Source organism: Carcharhinus amblyrhynchos, chromosome 3, assembly GCF_965287045.1.
Source record: "Carcharhinus amblyrhynchos chromosome 3, sCarAmb.v2.hapA, whole genome shotgun sequence".
Lineage (NCBI taxonomy): Eukaryota > Metazoa > Chordata > Chondrichthyes > Carcharhiniformes > Carcharhinidae > Carcharhinus > Carcharhinus amblyrhynchos.
The window spans coordinates 37,513,472-37,536,059 of record NC_137326.1 but is presented as its reverse complement, the minus strand read 5'-3'; the positions used below and the strand labels follow the sequence as shown (position 1 = coordinate 37,536,059).

Sequence of the window (22,588 nt, the reverse complement as noted above, 5' to 3'; positions counted from 1 at the left end):
CTTGAAGGAAGCATTGGGGGTGGCAAGGGTGCAGTTTGTACTCAGGGTGGGGATTTCAATATCCATCACCAAAAGTGGCTCGGTAATACCACTACAGACTGGGTTGGACAGGTCCTAAAGATCATAGCTCCTATACAAGATAAAGCAGCCTGCTTAGTTGCTCCCCGTTCCCCGAACATTCACTCCCTCCACCACCGAAGAGTGGCAGCTGTGTACACCATCTACGAGATGCACTGCAGGAACTCACCAAGGCTGTTTAGGCAACACCTTCCAAACCCATGGGTGCTACCACCCAGGAGGATAAGGGCAGCAGTTACCTGGGAGTACCACCATCTGGACATTCCGCTTGAGGTGGCACAGTGGTTAGCACTGCTGCCTTACAGCACCAGGGACGTGGGTTCAATTCTGGCCTTGGGTCACGGTCTGTGTGGAGTTTGCACATTCTCCCTGTGTCTGCATTCATTTCCTCCGGTGCTCCTGTTTCCTCCCACAGTCCAAAGATGTGCAGATTAGTTGGATTGGCCATGGTAAACTGCCTCTTTGTGTCCAAACATGTATAAGTGATGTGGATTAGCCATGGTAAATGCATGAAGTTATGGGGATTGGGTGGAGGGGAAGACCTGTGTGGGATGCTCTTTTGGAGAGTGGGTGCAGACTTGATGGGCCAGATGATCTCTTACTGTACTATAGGGATTCTATGTAGTCACTCACCATTTTGATTTGGAAATATATTCCTTCAGGGTCACTGGATCAAAATTCTGGAACTCCCTCCGTAACAGCATCGTGGATGCACATACACCTCAGAAATTCTAGTAGCTGAAGAATAAGGCAGCTCACAACCATTTTCACAAGGACAAGGGTGGGAAATCAATGTCAGCAATGCCCACATTACGGCAATTAGATTTTTAAAAAACTGCAAAGAACGGTTTGAAAATTTAAATCAGGCATCTCGACTCTAATTGATCAAGGCATTGCTCTGAGGAATGAATGAGTGAATGGCTGTCACTTATTTTGTTTAGCTGAAACAGGCACCATGTGTGTACATGTTCTTTCTGTCTGCAAATAGGGCCCTGTGTATTCACATATGTAGCTCCCAGTACACACAAACACATTGCACTGCATTGACCATCTTAAATTGGTTACCAGTGCAGTTCTCAGCACATTGAGGATTATTTAGCAAATGTTGTCAAATTGTGGAAACACATCTGATATTGGACACTTTTGGCCTTGAGAAGTGTCCAGCCTATCTCAGGTTACTCTGGAAGGAAAAGGCATCTCAAAAATATGAGCAACAGGTGATGGATGTAAAATGCACTTGTTTGAGGTATGTGAATTTCTGGATGGAAGGTTCTGTAAAATCCTGAGGTAGCTCCCGCACTACATTTATGCCTTCCTGTTGGCTTTCTAAAATTAGCCTGGAATTAATCTATATATGCAAAATGTGCCTTATGCTTGTGAGAAAATATTTCCGTAAAGTTATGTAGCAATGACTAGCTCTTTCCAGTTCTACAGTGGCCTAAATAGGGGGTACTTAAACTGAGCTAGCAGAAGTTGCAAAGTTGGGATGGGGTCAGTCCATTGAAAGAATTGAAGATAAGGATGCAGGTTTTAAGTTCAATGTTATGAGAGAACAGGGAGCCATTGCAGTCAGCATGGATGAGTAGGCTTAGATTAGGCTTTGGACAACTTGGAGGTTATGAAGGGTGAAGGATGGGAGGGTCATGAAAGAGAAAACAGGAGAAATCCGGTTTGGAGGTGGGACAAAGGACCAAGGCTTCAGTGGTACTTGAGCCAAGGTAGGCTTTGGGATGAGAAGTGCAGAAGTAGTCATTCTTTCTGATGGATAGGATGTGGGAGGATCAGTAAAGTTCTTCAATCAGGATCCAAGTGGCCAGACAGAGGCATGGAATCAATGTCACTATTCCAAGATTACGCTGCAGTCTTTAGTAATCAGAGGCTAATTTCCATGGCATCGCTGCAAGCAAGCTATGAGAAACAGCATTGGGACATTAAAAACAATTGGTTAGCACTTTTATTTGAATCCTGGGAGACATTAGGTGACCAATGGCAGGCCAGCTAGGGTGGAGCAATTGGTAATCAGCTGATGAAACCTCCAGGAATGTGTCCACACTGAGTTGGCAACCAAAGCATAGGATTGGTGGCAAGAGAGTGGAAATCATGGCAAAAACCAAAAACAATGACTACTGCAGCTTGGCACTGGACTCCAAACAAACTGAGACACTAACCAGCGCTGAGACTTAGTGATTTACAATCCAAAATTGTTAACCTACCTTCAGAAACTCCCACATCGGAAACTGAATCAGAGAAAAGGGAATCTGAAAGGGAAAAACAAGGGGGTCAGCAGGTTCAAAACCATTTATTCATGAGGGGCTCCTGCCCTGTTCTTCAAGGTAGTTGAGGTAACAGGTTTATAAGGTTAAAGAAGCTGCAGAGCATTGTTTGGATGGTACACACTTGTAACAGACAGGCGGGGAAGTTAATTTAACCAGCCTAATTTCTCCTTCAACCATCTGTCCTTAAACAGAAAGGTGTTTTTGATGTGCTTCTCCCTTTATAAAGAGTGGCTTATTCCCAACCCCCCTTTTCTGGTGTAAACTAAATTTCTATTAATAACCCACAGCAAACATGAGCCAGGAAGGGCTTAAAGGGTTAATTTATTTGCACACATTCAAAATGTGGAAGGGAGGGTGTAATCATCTCGCACTCATACAGCAAGAGGGATAGAGAGAAGATTTTACAGTGTAGAGACCATAGAGAAAATAAATACAATTTCACGTGGGTTCCAGAGTCCAGAATCAAAGATCAATGAGGTATTCATTCACGGAAGATGGCATGCTGAAAACCAGTGTTGGAGAATTCACTTTTCCATTGGAGCTGACTTCACACAATGAGACGTACATGCATGGAGGATTCAGTCTTTTAGGTGATACAAAAATTGGGAGTAGCAGCAGGTAGTGACAGAATTATCAGAGGATAAGCGGGATATAAATCACCTGGAGAGATGGACCAAGAGGTGACAGATGGAATTTAACCCAGACAAATGTGAGATGATGCGATTTGGAAGGTCTATGGCAGAAGTATATAGTAAATGGTGGAACCCTTTAGAAATATTAGCATACTGAGGGGATTTAGGCATGCAGATCCACAGCTCCCTGAAGGTGGCAACTCAGGTGGGCAAGGTGGTTAATACGGCATATGATATGCTGGCCTTCATCAGTCGGGGTGTTCAGTGTAGGAATTGGAAAATTACGTTGCAGCTTTGGTTAGGCTGCATTTGGAGTATTGTGTACAATTCTGGTCACCACACCACCAGAAGGATGTTGATGCATTGGAAAGGGTGCAGAGAGATTTACCAGGACATTGCCTGGTTTGGAGGATATGGACTATGAAGAAAGGTTGAACAAACTTGGATTGTTTTCATTGGAACGTCAGAGGATTGGGGGGGGGGGGGGGGGTGGTGGGGCCTGACTGAGGTTTACAAGATTATGACAGTTTTGGATAAAGTGGATAATGTTTTTCTCAAGGTCAAAGATTCAAATACTCGAGGGATAGACTGAAAGTGAGAGAAAAAGTTCAACAGAGGTGTAAGGAGCAGGTTTTTTTACACAGAGGGTGAATGAACATAAGAACATAAGAAGTAGGAGCAGGAGTAGGCCATCTAGCCCTTCAAGTCTGCCCCACCATTCAATAAGATCATGGCTGATCTTAAGTGGATCAGTTCCACTTTCCCACTTTCTCCCCATAACCCTTAATTCCCTTGTCTGCCAAAAACCTATCTACCCGTGTCTTAAATATATTTAACGAGGTAGCCTCCACCACTTCAATGGGCAGAGAATTTCAGAGATTCACCACCCTTTGAGAGAAGAAATTCCTCCTCAACTCCGTTCTAAACTGCTCCCCCCTTATCTTGAGGCTGTGCCCTCTAGTCCTGCTGTCCTTTCTGAGCAGGAAGAATCTCTCTACCTCTACCCTATCCATCCCTTTCATTATCTTATATGTCTCTATAAGATCCCCCCTCATCCTTCTAAACTCCAACGAGTACAGACCCAGTCTATTTAGTCTGTCTTCATAGTCCAACCCCCTCAACTCCGGTATCAGCCTAGTGAACCTCCTCCCCACTCCCTCCAAGGCCAAAATATCCTTGCGCAGTGCGGCGACCAAAACTGCACACAGTACTCCAGCTGCGGCCTCACCAGTACCCTGTACAGTTGCAGCAAGACCTCCCTACTTTTATATTCCATCCCCCTCGCTATGAAGGCCAGCATCCCATTCGCCTTCCTGATCACCTGCTGCACCTGCAGACTGAGTTTTTGCGACTCATGCACAAGGACCCCCAGGTCCCTCTGCACCGTAGCATGATGCAGCTTTTCACCCTTTAAATAGTTATCCCTCCTACTATTATTTCTGCCTGGATTGCACTGTCGGAGGAAATGGTGAAAGTAGATTTTATAACAACGTTGAAGAGGCATCTGGATAGATACATGAATAGGCAGGGAATAGAGGGATATAGACCACGTAGAGGCAAGAAAATATTAGATTAGAGAAGCATCTGTGTTGGCACAGATTAGGTGGGCCGAAGGGCCTATTTCTGTGCTGTACTGTTCTTTGCTCGTTTTGTCTGATCCATTACCTTCTGGCCAGGCTGGGTCATTAGACGGCCTATGTATAGCTCTATCTGAAGATGGGCTGTAATTCCACAGGGGCAGTTAGTGACTCCTCAGAGATAATGAGAGTCATTATCGTTTTCCTGAGACTGCCAAGTGACTGCTTTTGTTCTGCATATATTTTATAAAAATATACAGTGAGGTTTTTAGTCCCTCACAAACTGCTGCTACTATGCACTGGTGGCAGGGTGAGTGAATTTCAGGTGGTGGATAGGATTCAGATCAAACAATTTGCTTTGCCCTGAGTTTTGTGTTTGGCTTATTGAAAGTTGTTGGAGCCACACTCATCCAGGCAAGTGAAAAATATTCCAGCACACTCCTGGCTTGTGCATTGTTGACGGTTAGTATCTTTGCTGCATCATTTGACAAACAGAGCCATAAGACTTATAGAATAGAATCCTTATAGTGCAGAAGGGTAAATGTGTGATGGTCCATTTTGGCAGGTCCAATGGGATGAAGGAGTACAATATCAAGGGTAAGACTCTTAGCAGTGTAGAGGATCAGAAGGACCTTGGGGTCTGGGTCCATAGGACTCTTAAATCGGCCTCGCAGGCGGAGGATGTGGTCAAGAAGGCGTATGGTGTCCTGGCCTTCATTAATTGAGGGATTGAGTTTAGGAGTCGGGAGATAATGCTGCAGCTTTATAAGACCCTAGTCAGACCCCACTTGGAGTACTGTGCACAGTTCTGGTCGCATCATTACAAGAAAGATGTGGAAGCTATTGAAAGAGAGCAGAGGAGATTTACAAGGATGTTGCCTGGATTGGGTGGCATGCCTTATGAGGATAGGTTCAGGGAGCTAGGTCTTTTCTCCCTGGAGAGACGAAGGATGAGAGGTGACCTGACAGAGGTTTATAAGATGTTGAGAGGTATAGATCGGGTGGATTCTCAGAGGCTATTTCCCCGGGCTGAAACGGTTGCTACGAGAGGACACAGGTTTAAGGTGCTGGGGAGTAGGTACAGAGGAGATGTCGGGGTAAGTTTTTCATTCAGAGGGTGGTGGGTGAGTGGAATCGGTGTCGGTGGTGGTGGATGTGAACTCGTTGGGGTCTTTTAAGAGACTTCTGGATGAGTACATGGGATTTAATGGGATTGAGGGTTATAGATAGGCCTAGTAGATAGGGATATGATCGGCACAACTTGTGGGCCTGTTTGTGCTGTAGTTTTCTAAGTTCTATGTTCTAAGGAGGCCATTCAGCCCATTGAGTCTGCACCGATCCAGCCCCTGTTCCCATAACCCCGTATATTTACCCAGTTAATACCCTGGCCGTCGGGTCAGTTTAGCATGGCTGATCAACCCAGTCGCTATACATAACCATTTAGGAAACTTATTTCAAAATGAAACACACAATACTATTCTCACACCAGCTAATCTCCCATCACATTGCTAACATGGAGAGAAAATCCAGTGCGTTAATGAGGGAAAAAAAGTAGGGGTCATTTTGACAAAGATAAACAAATGAAGGCACGAAAGTTTGAAAACGCGTACCAACACATTCAGGAACAGCTTCTTTCCCTCTATTACCAGACTTTTGAATGGACCTCTCAAATATTGAACTGATCTTCTCCACATCTTCCCTATAGCTGTAACACTACATTTTGCACTCTTTCCACTACCCTGATGTACTTGTGTATGGTACGATTTGTATGAATGGCATGCAAAACAAATACTTTTCTCGGTACATGTGACAGTAATAAATCAAATCAAATAATCATACGCTGCCAGAAGAGGTGATGGAAGCAGGCACATTAGCAACATTTAAGAGGCCTCTGGATGGGTACATGAATAGGGAGGGACTAGAGGGATATGGTCCGAGTAAGGGCAGAAGGTTTTTTTTTAGTCTAGTTAGGGCATCGTGATCGGCACAGGCTTGGAGGGCCGAAGGGCCTGTTCCTGTGCTGTACTTTATTCTTTTTGTACAAATCAAATCAAATATAATTCACAGTCCACTTCAATGTTGAAAAATCCATCCATTTTGACGTAATACTTGGATTTGGATTTTCTCAGCACTACACACTAAGAAGCTAGAACAGACAAAACTCAGGTGCTATAATTGCAACACTGCCAGGCAGGTATAATTATAGCATAAGCTTACATTAGTGCTTGCTAGTATAAACATTGACACTTGAGCAAAAATGCACACAGGTCTAACATTGTTGATATTGTCTGTGCACAGTTACAAACGCATGGAACAACAGGATTTTTATGCTGACTGACGCTCACCCCAAACTCTAAGCCACTGCATTGGAATGATCCCAGTGTTAGAATGATGGATTCTCATCCATCAGTCTGAGCTGAATCCAAAGACAGTGTTTGAGGTGAAATGAGAAACGATGCACCTCTCAGATCTCTCAGATGTACAATTCTTCTTGAAGCTAATTACGTTGTTTACCATTATGTGCTATTTCATGTGAATTATTACTTTTTAAAGGACACTAAAAATGTATTTTTTCCTAATTCAATGCTCAAAGAAAAACTTATTACAATGCATATTATAATAATTTAACAGTGACGGTCACATTAAATATATTTTTGTCAACTTCACATCATGGTCAGTGGAAAAAAATACCATTTAAGAAATACTGATCACTACATATAACCAGCAAATAGCTAGCAGAGCAGTTAAGGCTTCAATTTAGTCCCAGGGGCCCATGACCATTCATAAACCACATGAGCATCTTTACCTCAATTCCTCGATTGAATTATTTACAATTTACTGCCAATTATCCGATACCTCTGTCGGTCATGCAAAATATTGATCCTGCGCGCTGTGAAACTACCAAATCACAACTGGAAAATAATCTGGCCAATACCGCAATTATTATAGCTAACAGAGTCACAACAAGGTAATGCTAATCTCCCCTGGCTTAATCATCAACTCCAAACGTATAACTACACTCAGGAGGTTTTGTTGTCTCCTCCAGAAGGCAAAAAAAGCAAGCTGAAAGCAGTTTTCCCTTAACCTAACCAAACTTGTTCTCAAACCTGCTGTCACAACTAATAAATGAGAAAAAACTGCTTCAGAATTCCAGCAGAAACGTGCTTGACTGACACCTGCCACCTCACGTTTATCATCAGCACCGACAGGAAATGGTAGTGAGAAGAAATCAATGCCATTGCTGAACACAAAGCTGACAAAATTAAATCTCGGAGGATGTTTGTCATCTTTGACAGAGAGCATTTCTCTGGGGACATCCTGACGTTACATGGAAAAGGTCAGCCTTGGTCTACTTTGCTAAATGCTTGCTTTGAATATGCTGCTGTACTGTTGGACTCAACATAGATAAGACTTTTTTTTGTTCATTTGAGTTAAACAAGGATCCATTTCTGAAAGCAAGCGCAGGTCACCTTGAAAGAGCCTTGATTGTCAGCGGTAAATAGGTCATTTCAACTTAGTTAGGAAACCTGTCAACACCAATTTTCTAGGTGCGTTCTTGTGCTCAGTTCTAAATTGGTACAAAAAAAATGTTGTTTAACCGATTGTTTGATTTGAATTGATTTCCTACCTTGCAGCTTTTTTACTTGTGGGAATCAACAAAGACAAATAGGATATATTGCTCATTATCACACAAATATGAAAGAAATTGCACAGAAAAATAAAAGGTCCAAAGGACACCTTGGACATTAGCACACAGAATGTAAAATCTGAGAATGTAGCAGATTAACTTTGAACACTAACACATGAGCAGAATATTCTGGATGCTGGCAACCTGAAAGAAGAGAACTGCTGGAAAGTCTCAGCAGGTCAGGAGAAATCTGAGGGTTTTGGGGGTTGGGGGTGGGGATTTTTCTCCCTCTCCGCAGTATGTTCTGAGCTGACAGGAGACAGCGTGCTGCTCACAGGATCTTATGGTCCCAGCCTTGTAACAGGGTTTCCCACTGAATGCACCCCTCATTGCCAGGAAACCTGTGGCAGGGAATGCTGTGGGTATGCCAGCGTTGGACTGGCGTAAACACAGTGAAAAGTCTGACAACACCAGGTTTTAGTCCAACCGATTTATTTGATAGTAAACTCACAAGCTTTCGGGGTTAGCCCCTTCGTCAGGTGAATGGAGAGTTCTGGCCTCAGACAGAGCATATAAAGCACAGACAGTTTAGAGATTACTGATTGTCAGTGACACTGCGCTGTCAACAGGTTAATAAGATCCCGCTGACGTGAACGGCAGCCAGATTTCAGCAAGAGTTTCCATGGCCTTTATAGCGAGGGGGATAGAATATAAAAGCAGGGAGGTCTTGCTGCAACTGTACAGGCACTGGTGAGGCCACAACTGGAGTACTGTGTGCAATTTTGGTCCCCTTATTTGCAAAAGGATATATTGGCCTTGGAGGAAGTGCAGAGAAGGTTCACCAGGTTGATACCAGAGATGAGGGGGTTAGCTTATGAGGAGAGATTGAGTAGATTGGGCCTGTACTTGTTGGAGTTTAGAAGGCTGAGGGGTGATCTTATAGAGACATATAAGATAATGAAGGGGCTAGATAGGATAGAGGTAGAGAGAGATTCTTTTCACTTAGAAAGGAACCCAGAACTAGAGGACACAGCCTCAAAATAAGGGAGGGTCAGTTTAGAACAGAGTTGAGGAGGAATTTCTTCACTCAAAGGGTAGTGAATCTCTGGAATTCTCTGCCCATTGAAGTGGTGGAGGCTACCTCGTTGAATGTGTTTAAGTAACAGGTAGATAGATTTCTGATTGATAAGGGAATTAAGGATTATGGGGAACAGGCGGGTAAGAGGAACTGATCCACTTCAGGTCAGCCAAGATCTTATTGAATGGCGGGGCAGGCTCAAGGGGCTAGATGGCCTACTCCTGCTCCTATTTCTTATGTTCATGAGAAATTTGAGCACTCTTTCATCATCATTTTTACAGGTAAATAATTCTAATTTTGGTCATTCTGCCAGGGGAGAATCAGAACTGAATCAGGTTTGGGCTCTTCCTCAATTGGAGGAAAACTAGGAGCCTGGCTGCTGAGTCATTGAACCATAGAATCCTAACAGTGTTGAAAGAGGCCATTCAGCCTATCGAGCCCACACCGACAACGCATCCCAACCAGGCCCATCCCCATAACCCCACATATTTACCCTGCTAAGCTCCCTGACACTAAGGGGCTATTTAGCATGGCCAACCTTTGGAGTGTGGAAGGAAACTGCAGTACCCAGAGGAAACCCATGCAGACAAGGTGAGAACATGCAGACTCCGCACAGACAGTGACCCAAGCCGGGAATCGAACCTGGGTCCCTGGCACTGTGAGGCAGCAGTGCTAAGCACTGTACCACCGACACTATTAGAATATTGACAGGCAGAGGGATCTGGGTGTACAGGTACACAAGGCACTGAAAGTAGCAATGCAGGTGGAGAAGGTAGTCAAGAAGGCATATGGCATGCTTGCCTTCATCGGCCAGGGCATTGAGTTTAAAAATTGGCAAGTCACGTTGCAGCTTTATAGAATCTTAGTTAGGCTGCACTTGGAAGAAGGGGTTCAATTCTGGTCGCCCCACTACCAGTAGGATGTGGAGGCTTTGAAATGGGTACAAAAAAGATTTATCTGCATGTTGTCTGGTATGGAGGGCACTAGCTATGAGGAGAGGTTGGAGAAACTTGGTTTGTTCTCACTGGAACAACAGAGATTGAGGGGTGACCTGATAGACAAGATTATGAGAGGCATAGACAGAATGGATAGTCAGAAATGTTTTCCCAGGGTGGAAGAGTCAATTGCTAGGGGGCACAGGTTTAAGGTGCAAAGGGCAAGGTTTAAAGGAGAAGTATGAAGCAGGTTTTTTTTCCACACAGAGGGTGATAGGTGCCTAGAACTCACTGAAGGGGGAGGTGGTTTTTAAAGGGGCATCTTGACAAATACATGAATAGGATGGGAATGGAGGGATATGGTCCCCAGAAGGGTAGGGGGTTTTGGCCAAGTCAGGCAGCACGGTCAAGTCAGGCAGCACAGTCAAGTCAGGCAGCACAGTCAAGTCAGGCAGCATGGTTGGTGCAGGCTTGGAGGGCTGAAGGGCCTGTTCCTGTGCTGTAATTTTCTTTGTTCTGTTCTACGATGGTTTATTTGGAACAATTTTGAGGTAGGATGCTAAAATAAAAGTTAAATACATATTGATACTGGAAATTTGAAATGAGGTCAGATAGTGCTGGAAATACTCAGCAGATCAGGCAGCATCTGTGGAGAATCAGAGTTAATGTTTTGAGATCCAGTTCTGCAGGAGTTACATTTGACTTCAAATGTTAATTATTTCTCACCCCTCAGATTTTGCTGAATATTTCCAGCACTTTGTTTTTATTTGGAACTGATCACTGCTGTCCTAAGCCTCAGACAAGGTGACCTAAAGGAAAAACAGTTAACAGTACAACAATGAAACAAACCATATTTACAAAATCGAACTAAAATATTTTACTAATTAAAGTGTCACTAAATAAATTTTAAAAGATCAGCTTATCTTCACTGATAAGATGCAGATTTGTATTCCATTTAAACAGAATTTTTTTAGAAAGCAACATTAAAAGTTTCGGCTCCTATGGTTGAATCGGTTGCGCAATGTATGTCAATGGCCTGGACTTTGTGGCCAGCCAAAGCCCAAAGTGTAGAGCTTCACATTTCTGATGTCAGTGTCCAGCAACTGGGCAGGGTCATCACCTTGAAGAAAATTCTGTAATTTCTAAATGTTCTAGATTGGACTCCACACTTGTAAAATTTTCAGAACCAGAGAGGTTGTTCATCAGAAATTATGACTTTGTACATTGTCAAAGAATATGGTTTCGCATGGTGGAAAAAGGTTGATTATCTTCACTGTTTTTTGTAGAAAAGATTGTATGCTATTACAAATGTCAATTTTTATGAAAGGTTCATGTTTTACACCGTCTCTTTAAGGGAAGGTGGAGTACTGGAGAGTCATGTGATCTGCTAGAAGCTCTGTCCAACAATTTGTGTTGCTTGGTTACCATGGAGGCCCAGGTCATGTGCCATTGAAATACATGTGCTATGTTTAACACCTGTAAACAAAGGGAGAAGCAGATATTCTTCTTGTTGCAAATTGTCTCAAAGACTTTAAACAGGAACAGAAAGCATAATAGAGAACAGCAGCCATTGCAGACTGGAGAGGGAAAGGGCTATTTCCTCTGTTAGCTACCAGTCAGAATGCTGGGGAACTCTTGTCCTCTGATTGAAGAGAAAGAACCCACAGTGAGGTAAGGATACTGAAAGATCACCTTGATGAGGCCAGGAGGAGGGATTTTGAGAGAGGACCTTACTGCTCAAATGTTGATTCAGAAATTCTCAGGAGGTTGAAGGAGAGGCTATTCAATGGTCACGGGATGTTAAGAGTCAGTGAAACAGGAAGAGGTGAACTCACTGAAACTGACTGCGGAATATTTCCTATAAAGGCTGAGAAAGCTGCAATATATACTAATATGTATACATGTAGCTGGGGTTATCAGTTCAGTCAAAATCTTAGTTTGCTTGTAACATAAAGTTTCAAGACTGGAAAGGCTTTTGTAATTTCCTGTGGTTGGGAATTCAAATAGCTTTTAAAAGTCACTAATATCCATGGGGCTGTAACAATTTGAATAGCTGAAGTTCAGAGCACATTAGTAACTTTTCATTATTTTGTCTGTGGTGACTGTAATAGCGCATCATGTGGAAAAGAGCACAGCAATTTTCAGCTTTCCGTGATTAGCTACACATATGCAGGCACCAGAAGTTGCAGAACTTTTATGATAATGGTGGTGAACTCTTTTACTTCTCTGTCATTACAAGTGCAAATTCTATGTCGAATTACATGGAATCAGAAAAGGACAGTTCAGTTTAACTGAACCTTTTTTTGTTCTTTCATGGGATATAGGTGTCGTAGTCAGGCTAGCATTTGCCACCCATCCCTAACTGCCCTTAAATTAAGTAGCTTGAAAGATCATTTCAGAGGGCCTTTAAGAGTCAACCACATGCAATGTACCGAACAAGAAGAGGCAGCGAGGGGAGAGGCGGCAAAGGTAGCTGGATCTGAAGGCAAAACCAAGGCATAAGACAGCGATAGAGATGAGTAACGGTGAGTGCAGGAAGAGGGAACTGGAAATTGGTAGATTGGGAAGTAGCATCCCTGGAAAGCAGCTATGCAGAGATTGTGAAGAAGCAGTTGTGGGAGAGCAGAAAGGAGCAGTACTGATGTATTAGTAATAGTACTTGAGAGTTCATGGAACAGAGCAGGACGTAGAGTCAGAAGAGGAAGCAGCAGGTCAATGGGACACCCTCAAATCAGGATGTGACACGAGACAGGGCTGGGGGAAGGAGGAAAAGAAGGGGCAAGGGAAAGCATTTAGAGATAACACCACAAACGTCAACTATTTGGCTGTTTGAGAATCAAATTGCCTTTCCTAAAGTGCGATAGATAGACAACCATTTGGACAGCGACAAACCTTTGTTTGCAATGAATAATTTATTTGAGGAAAACCCAATATTCAAGATGAAATTGTTTAAAGACTCATATCCAGCAGAAATTTGAAGGATTCATTTTGTATCAACACACAAGCAACCTGGCAGTCTAATTTAAATTCCATAAACGCTGAAAAGACGATTTGCTGCATTTTTTATTAAAACAATATGAATATACCACTGACAGTAAAAACCTCCACATTTAATCACATTAGCTGTTCAGTTTCTTGGCATAAGCCTTTGTGCTTACAGTAAATCTAATTTCATCTTGAAGAAAGAACCATCTTCAGAGCTCATGCAGAAAAAATGGATCAAATTGAATGAATTATGTTATTTTTATCCAAAAGGTGCAACATGACTGACCACTTTAACAGCTGCTGCTGAATAAGAAGCCAGCACAGAGTCAGAAGAAACATCTGTGTTCTGATTTGCTAGTTTTAATGTTACCTTTATGATTTCAACAGCATGACTTAAAAGTAGATTGATTGCTTATGCACACAGAATTGCATTTTCTTTCTTCAAGCTGGTAGCTTGGTCACATGATCCCCACTTATTTGATGCCTTTCATTATGGGAACAACTGAGCTCTCACCAGACACTATCAGCTTATCGTGTAATTTCTCAGTGGGAAATAGATCACAGGCCATTGGCATTACTGCTCTTGAACTGACCACTAGGAGGTAGGCCAAGGTTGTAATGCACAGGGTCAATCATTATCCAGTTCTCTTCCACAGAGGGTCCAGTTTAGACTGAACATTAATCACAATTTAGCATCAGGGAGCACAGCACAGAGAACAGTTCTTACAATGCCAAAACCTAAACTTCATAATGTCTCGGTGAAAATTAGTAAAAGTTTATTTAGTCACAAGTAGGCTTACATTAACACTGCAATGAAATTACTGTGAAAATCCCCTGGGGCAGTTTGTCCCAAAAATGCTAGTAGGTTTTAAATTTTTGGGTTCACTGTTCGGGTAGACTAAGGGAGAATTTAGCCTGGCCAATTCACCTAACTAGCACGTCTTTGGACTGTGGGAGGAAACTGGATCACTAGGAGGAAGCTCATGCAGACACAGTGTAAATGTGCAAACTCCGCACAGACAGTGACCCAAGCCAGGAATCAAACGTGGGTCCCTGGTGTTGTGAGGCAGCAGTACTAACCACTGTGCTGCCCCCATGTACACTTAAATCATTTCTGTCAAATTCCACAGTCCACTACTTCAACGGAACTGCTAATTTTGATACAAACCCACTTACACCAAGAATGTTTTTACCAATATTCTTAAAATGAGGAAACGTGGTTTGCAACAAGTTAATTTTGAAACATGTTGATTGAAACGAACATAATGGCTGGATTGCTTGAAGTGCTTACAGTTTCACAATAACAAAGTTCAGTGAGCTTCAGCGTGAATGTTCAAAGCTAGCTTAGGAAAATTATCTAAATGGGGAGAATTTCCTCTTCCTTGAATGGTCGAGCAGTGTCAAATATGTGCAACAACTGTTCCGTGTAGGACTGCCTGAACACTGGGGAGGCAGGAAGCAGTTGTTGAACACATGACATTTCTTTTAAAACAAGAATTAGTTCCAACCCTGGATTCCCGCCCACAAAGAATTTGGTCAAATGTATGCAGTAATTGAATCTTCTCCTGAGAAAACTGAGGTGGGGGTGAGGGGGTTAGAAACAGAAGCTTTTCTCCCGACTGATCATACACTCTGTTTCTGAAGTTTAGAAAAATTATCTTCATTGAGGTCTCACTGGGCAACATATTAATGAAGTGTCAGTTAATGCTTCAAGGCTGTGTGATCAATGTTTTATACATTCAGCATTTGCACAGTGGTCTTCAAATTTAAAACTCCCAATTTCAATTTGCAATTCCAATTTCTGTGAATAGGCTGATTTTGACACAGAAATAATAGTGAGGCTAACCACACTGCCCATTAGTTAGATGGAAATCAGATAGCAACCACGTGTGTGTAGTTAAATCTGGAAATTGTTGTCCACCATCCTGTTTGCAGCCTTGGTCTCACATCTGATGTTGAGATGAGCTTCTGGTCTTTTTTATATGCTCTCACTCCTCTTGGCTAAGATCAAATGTTAGATTAAGCTCAAGATGGAGTGCAATGCACCATCTTGTGAGCTTGGATCTTGTTTGTGTCTCTTGAGGGGACCTTGAATAGAATTCAACTGGATTTTGAATTTGGTTTTGGAGCAAGCAAGGAATGGATTTGCCCAGTCTGTTCTGAGCATTTCCTATGTAACTTTAAGGATCAAATAAAAATTAAAAATGAAAATTATGCCCTCACTAAGACCACTTATTTCCACCTACATAACATTGTCTTACTTCACTTGTCCTGGCTCATCGGCTGCTGAAACACTCGTCCTTGCTTCAGTTACCTCCAGATACAACTACTTCAACACACTTTTGGTTGGCCTTCCAAATTTTACTTTCCCTGATCTTCAGGTCATCCAAACCTCTGCTCTAACTCACAGCAAGACCGCTCACCTATCACTTCTATACTCAATGACTTACAATAGTTCCTAGTCAAACTTCTCATGATTGTTTTTAAATCCCTTTGTGGCCATGTCCCTTCCTTTCTCTAGAATCTCTTCCAGTCCCACAAGCCTCTATGACATCTGTGCTAAATGTAAGGTATGAAGAACATGAAGATAGTTCTCGTAAGATAAGAGTCTAAATGGGGGTGGCAGAGCAGAGAGATCAAGGGATACAGATACATAAGTCATTGATGATAGCAATGTAGCTTAACAATGCAATTAAAAAAGAACAGAAATGCATTGGAGTTTGTATCTAGAGGATAAGAGGGGAAAACAGATAAGTTATGTTACATGGAACTTTAAATAGATCACACTTGGAGTATTGTACGCATTCTGTTAACCACCATAGTATAGAAAGGTGATACAGACACTGGAGAAAGTGCAATAAAGATGCTCACCGGTATCATACCAAAGCAATAAGGTTATTAGGATCTATGAGGTCTTTAGGATCATGAAAGAACTTGATAAGAATAGGCATTTAGAAAACATTTCTACTCACAGGGAGTCCAAAATGAGAGGCTATAAATACAAGATAGTCACTACTAAATCTGATAGGGAGTTTGAGATTTACCCAGAGATCAGTTGGAATGGGGAATCAGCTGCCATACAGAGTGGCTGATGTGAGTTAAGGAAAAGCTAAATTAAAAAGCTCAAGGGTGAGTGACACAGTTGCGCTGATACGGTTAAGTGAAAAGGGATGGCAGGATGCTCACGAGCACCAGCATAGACAAATGGCCAGTTTCGATGCAATAATGGAATTATAACTTAACAACATTTGACAAACTAGTAGTTGTTCTAATTTTATTCCTCAAGGCAGCTGCCTAAAACAGTTATTAAGCACCACTGAATGTGTTAATGAGGAACCTAATGTTTTTTAAAGGACCTTTCTCAGAAATTGGGCCTATTCCAATATGTTTTCTGGATGTGAATGAGGGTCAGTAAACATTTCTTTGTTCACCTTAATATGAAGCCAGGGAAGCAAACATGCTTCTAAAAGCTATTGCCAGGCCTCTCCCAAAATCGGCATTCCTTTCCTTCTTTTCTCCTCTTCTTGCCCTAGTGACCTTCCCCAATGCCATTGCTGGCAATAGGCACTGGAAACTTATCCAGGGAACTCTTAGGCCTGAAGCCTGATTCCGGGCCTCTCGAGCTGCTGAGTCTGGGTCTGAAAACAGGCTCAAGCTAACTTCCATCCCACAATCTCCAAAGCAAAAAAATAAACTAATTGGCACTTTTCAACAAAAAAAAATACAAGAACTACTTGTGGATTAGAGCGCCCACCCATTGCTACTGACATCTGGAGTGAGGCTGAATTTGCTCTTCACAAGCACAAACCACCTTAATAATTTCATAGCGGGGAATATTCTTCCAATAAGAGTTTCAAACAATACAAATAAATTAGAGATGGCAGTAGGAGCAAGTCTGCCATTGTCTTTATTGCATTTTTTGAAGCACTATAAACATGCAATCTTCAAATAAAATCTTTAATGTTAAACACAGGCTTTTAAAACTCTGCAAAGCTATCGTCACTTATGAATGTGCAGACTTTAAATTCTATAAAACCTGCTGTAATCCCTGGTGAAATTAAAATTGGCGTAGACAGAAACACGGTAATGGACAACTTAGACAACACAACACATGAAGCAAAATCAAACTACATGTCACATACCCAATGTATAAACAATCAAAACAGATAAAACATAATTTATGCAGTGGCTTTGTCTTCATAACTACACTTTTAAAATAGCAAAATTCCTGACGAAAGGCAGACAAAATAATTAGAGGAGGCACCAAAGCCATTGTGAAAAAGTAGGTTTTGATGAGTCTTCAAAAAATAAGAAGAAAAAAAGTGAAATGGAAGGGTTCAGGAGCAGAGTTCCAGAATTCGCTGGAAGGAGGATGAGCCAGATGGGAGATTGATGTGCTGCAAGCAATATTTGGAGTCTAACATGTGTGAACTGGGACAGAGGTTTGGACGAGACGCCAGAAAGAATCAGAGCTCTAAGTGATCCTGACAATGGGATATTTTAAATTCAATGCAAGAGATTGGCAATGTCAATGATACAATGCAAGGAGAGTACTGGTGAAGTTAAGTGCAGTAATTACACCAGTGGTAGGCATGCATGAAGATTTCCGCACTGTGGGAGCAGACAAGGACAGAGCAGATAGCATTTTGGGGTGATAATTTATAGGAAGTGATGTTAGAAGCTCAGGTCAGAATGCTGAATTTACATAGGACTGGATTGTGCCTGATGAAGCAGCTGGGGAAGGGACAATAATAGTGACAAAGGCCATGTAGATCTGGTAGGTTTCCAACAGGATGGCCTCAGTTTTGTTAAATTAGTATTATCGTCTAACTGATCCCTGATACTAACGCTATCTGTTTGAGATTTCTAATACCATCCGCATTGATGAATATGAGCAAGTTGCGGGGCTGATTCACTGAGCTCTGTCGTCTCTAGAACTCGGTGTCTTCTTCACGAAGGTTGGTCTCATATATCTTCTTCCTTCATCAGTGGGTCCCCGCTTATCCTTTGCTGTAGGTCAAGACTTCACCGGGGTCGAGTTGAGTCTTTGTTGAGGACCTGGTTGAGTTTTCAAGGGGGGGGGGGGGGGGTGTGTGTGTGTGTGTGTGTGTGTGTGCGCGCGCGCGCGTGTGTGTGTGGCCTCCATGTGTCTCTTCTAATCCCTCCTCCTCCTTCTTGCCCTTCTGGAACGTTCTCTGGCTTCCAGCCGATGAGGTTATTGGGTGGGGGCACAGCACCCAGTGGCGTTGCCAATTCCATATATGGAAGATGCCAGGCCCCCCAGATGCCCATCCTCAGGTGCACAGACTGCACATAGCCCCCTTCCATTTAAGAAATGGAGAGAATCTGATGATCAACAGCGAACACAATGAGACAGCCAATGAACCAGAACAGAGAAAAAGAGATCTGCAATGCAGCAAACAAAGAGGAAAGAGTTGAATTGGACTTCTCCACAAGACCTCTGTCCTCAACTTGACATGTACGCCCAAGCCGTCAGGAGGTGCGTCAACACCAGATTCAGCAGCTGCACTCACAAGACAGCCCCGAACATCACCCAAGCACAACGCAACACCATCTGCACTCTCAAGACCAACTGCAACATTGTCATCAAGCCAGCAGACAAAGGAGGGGCCATCGCCATACTGAACAGAATGGATTACTGCAAAGAAGCGTACCGACAACTGAACGACGAGGAACACTACAGACAGTTACCCACAGATCTGACCAGAGAGCACACCCATCAACTCAACACTCTGATCAAGACCTTCAGAGCACCCTCCCTGCTCTCATCCCATGTACTTCTCGCAATGGAGATTTCTGCTGCCTCCCAAAGGTACACAAGGCAAACACATCTGACCGTCCAATCGTATTGGGCAATGGGACCCTGTGCAAGAATCTCTCCAGCTACATCAAGGGCATCCTGAAACCCATTGTACAAAGAACCCCCAGCTTTTGTCGTGACACTACGGATTTCCTACAGAAACTCAGCACACATGGAGCAGTTGAACCAGGAGCACTCCTCGTCACAATGGATGTCTTGGAACTCTACAGCAGCATCCCCCACGACGATGGCATTGCTGCAACTGCCTCAGTACTCAACGCCAACAACTACCAGTTTCCGGATGCAATTTTACAACTTATCCACTTCATCCTCGACCACAATGTCGACCTTCAACAACCAGTTCTTCATCCAGACACATGGAACAGCCATGAGGACCAAATTCACACCTCAATATGCCAACATCTTCATGCACAAGTTTGAAGAAGAATTCTTCACCGCACAGGACCTTCAACCAATGCTATTCACTAGATACATCAACGACGTTTTCTTCCTTTGGACTCATGGTGAACAATCACTGACCCAACTATATGATTACATTAACAAGTTCCATCCCACCATCAGACTCACCATGGACTACTCTCCAGAATTGGTTGCATTCTTGGACACACACATCTCCATTAAGGACAGTCACCTCAGCATCTCACTGTACCGCAAGCCCACAGATAGCCTCACGATGCTCCACTTCTCCAGCTTCCATCTTAAACACGTTAAAGAAGCCATCCCCTACGGACAAGTCCTTCATATACACAGATCTCAGATGAGGAGAGTCGCAACAGACACCTCCAGATGCTGAAAGATGCTCTCATAAGAACAGGATATGGCATTCAACTCATTAATCGACAGTTCCGATGCGCCACAGCGAAAAACCGCACCTCCTCAGAAGACAAGCAAGGGCCATGGTGGACAGAGTACCCTTCGTCGTCCAGTATTTCCCCGGAGCTGAGAAGCCAAGACATCTTTTCTGGAGCCTTCAACATGTCATTGATGAAGATGGACATCTCACCAAGGCCATCTCCACACTCCCACTTACAACCTCAAACAGACCATTGTCCACGGCAAACTACATGGCCTTCTGGAGAACAGTGACCACGACACCACACAACCCTGCCACAGCAATCTCTGCAAGACGTGCCGGATCATCGACACAGATGCCATCATGTCACGTGAGAACACCATCCATCAGGTACATGGTATATACTCTTGCAATTCGGCCAACGTTGTCTACCTGATACACTGCAGAAAAGGATGTCCCGAGGCATGGGGAGACTATGCAGACGCTACAACAACGGATGAATGAATACCGCTCAACAATCACCAGGCAAGACTGTTCCCTTCCTGTTGGGGAACATTCAGTGGTCATGGGCATTCGGTCTCTGATCTTCGGGTAAGCGTTCTCCAAGGTGGCCTCCACGACACATGACAGCGCAGAGTCACTGAGCAGAGACTGATAGCCACGTTCCGCACACAAGGACTGCCTCAGCCTGGAACTTGGGTTCATGTCACACTATCTGTAACCCCCTGGACTTGCAAAATCTCCCTAACTGTCCTGTCTGGAGACAATACACATCTCTTTAACCTGTGCTTAATGCTCTCTCCACTTACATTTTCTGTAACTTTAAGACTTGAGTAGCTGTAAAGACTTGCATTCCAATCATTACTCTGTAAATTGAGTTTGTGATTTTTTTATATGCCCTGTTTGTAAACAGAATTCCCACTCAACTGATGAAGGAGCAGCGCTTCTAAAGCTAGTGGCGTTTGTTACCAAATAAATCTGTTGGACTTTAACCTGGTGTTGTGAGACTTCTTACTGTGTTTACTCCAGTCCAATGGCAACATCTCCACATCTCGAGAATCTGATGTGTCAGAGAATCTGGCCAAAATTGGGGAATATACAAATACTGTCCTTATTTGGTTAGGGCTGAGCATCTCCGGTTCCAGCTTCTAGGAGAAGTCTAGACTTGTCCTGTGTTTGTGTGACCTGTCCAAATTCCCAATCACACCCAGCTGCGAAGGTTGTTGACTACTGTTTAATTTAGAATATCCAATTCTGTGTCAGGCCTAGTTGCTCAGCTGTTGGCCACAATCTGTTGTATAGTGCACAAAATAAAAGAAATATCAACATGTCTGTGGATGTCTGATGTATTATGAATGGATTTTTCTTCTAAACCAATTTAAAAGCCAACAGGACAAAAACAATTTTCTAGGTTACATTACAGGAGGCAGTACAAGTAATTTGTCAGTAAATATGAAGGAATTCAGTGGAACTCATAGATCCCTTAAAGTGCGGGTATAATTAACATTGACTGCAGACACAGACTGAAATTACACTTTTGACATATTACTGAATACTTGTTACACAGGCAATAACTCATTCCCAATTTTGATGCTGAAGCCATTAAAGTGGGCCTGTGCATGTAATTCACTCTTCCATATTTAGAGCTCATGAAACCATATTTAAAATTATGATCTGTTCAGATTCAAATTCATAGCCTGCCTACAGAGGAACATGAGTAGGTCAGCCAGCCTGTCGAGCCTGTTCTGTCATTCAATTAGACAATAACATATCTGCATCTTAACTCAATCTATCTCTTGCAATGCACCCCCCCCTTGCCTTTGCTCCATGATTTTAAGAGCCTTGCCTAACTCAAATTTATCAACCACAGTTTTGAATTTTTTAATTGACCCAAACTCAGCATTTTTTAGGGGAGAGTTAGGCTGTGAGTAGAGAAAAGTTTATAAAGTTTATTTATTAGTGTCATAAGTAGGCTTACATCAACACTGCAGTGAACTTACTGTGAAAATTCCCTAGTCACCACACTCCAATGCCTGTTCAAGTACTCTGAGGGAGAATTTATCATGGCTAATGCACCTAATCAACATGTCTTTCGAAATGTGGGAGAAAACTGGTGCACCCGGAGGAAACTCAAACAGACACGGGGAGAACATGCAGACTCCGCATAGTGACCCAAGCCAAGAATTGAACCCGTGTCCCTGGCTCTGTGACGCAGCAGTGCTAACCACTGTGCCACCATGCCACCCCATGCTATCATGCCATGGTAGAGAACTAATGAGAGTATACTGCCATGGATATAGTGGCAAATCAGAACGTCATCAGCTAACACGAAAGACACATCCAAGGTGTAGGAGCCAGTAACAACAGGAAAACAGAAACTTCAGCATTCCCATAAAAGTTACAGTCCATTATTTTAACTGTTTTCATCCTCTGAATATTTTATGATTGCCTTTTGAGTTTTTGGATAATTTTATTATAGAAATTAATTGTTTATTACAATATTTAACAAATACCACAACTATAGCAATAGAAAGTCCTGTCACTTCCAAGGCAAAAATGAACAAAATGTAAAAAAAAATTCACCACCTGTTAGGTCATTTTAGAAATGAACATTGATTATTATATTATGATTTGATGAAATGGGCAATGTGCATCAAAACTAGAATTTTCTGAATATGAATACAATGCCTTTGATTAAGGCACAGATATCAGACTGAATTTTAGAAACTTTATTTCATACTGCTGCAATTTAAATCATGCTTCC

At 42.7% G+C, this 22,588-nt stretch overlaps 1 protein-coding gene across 2 annotated transcripts in view; it reads right to left on the bottom strand.

The window, feature by feature from the left end:
- slc25a26 (solute carrier family 25 member 26) overlaps positions 1–22,588 on the bottom strand; it is a 217,984-nt gene that overhangs the window by 35,454 nt on the left and 159,942 nt on the right. Inside the window, exon 6 of one of the 2 annotated variants that reach the window (XM_080183332.1) lies at positions 2,292–2,336. The exons of the other annotated variant lie outside the window; for it this stretch is intronic. Within the exon in view, the coding sequence (XP_080039458.1) occupies positions 2,292–2,336 (45 nt within the window). The remainder of the gene's footprint in view (positions 1–2,291; positions 2,337–22,588) is intronic. 2 annotated transcript variants of the gene reach the window in all.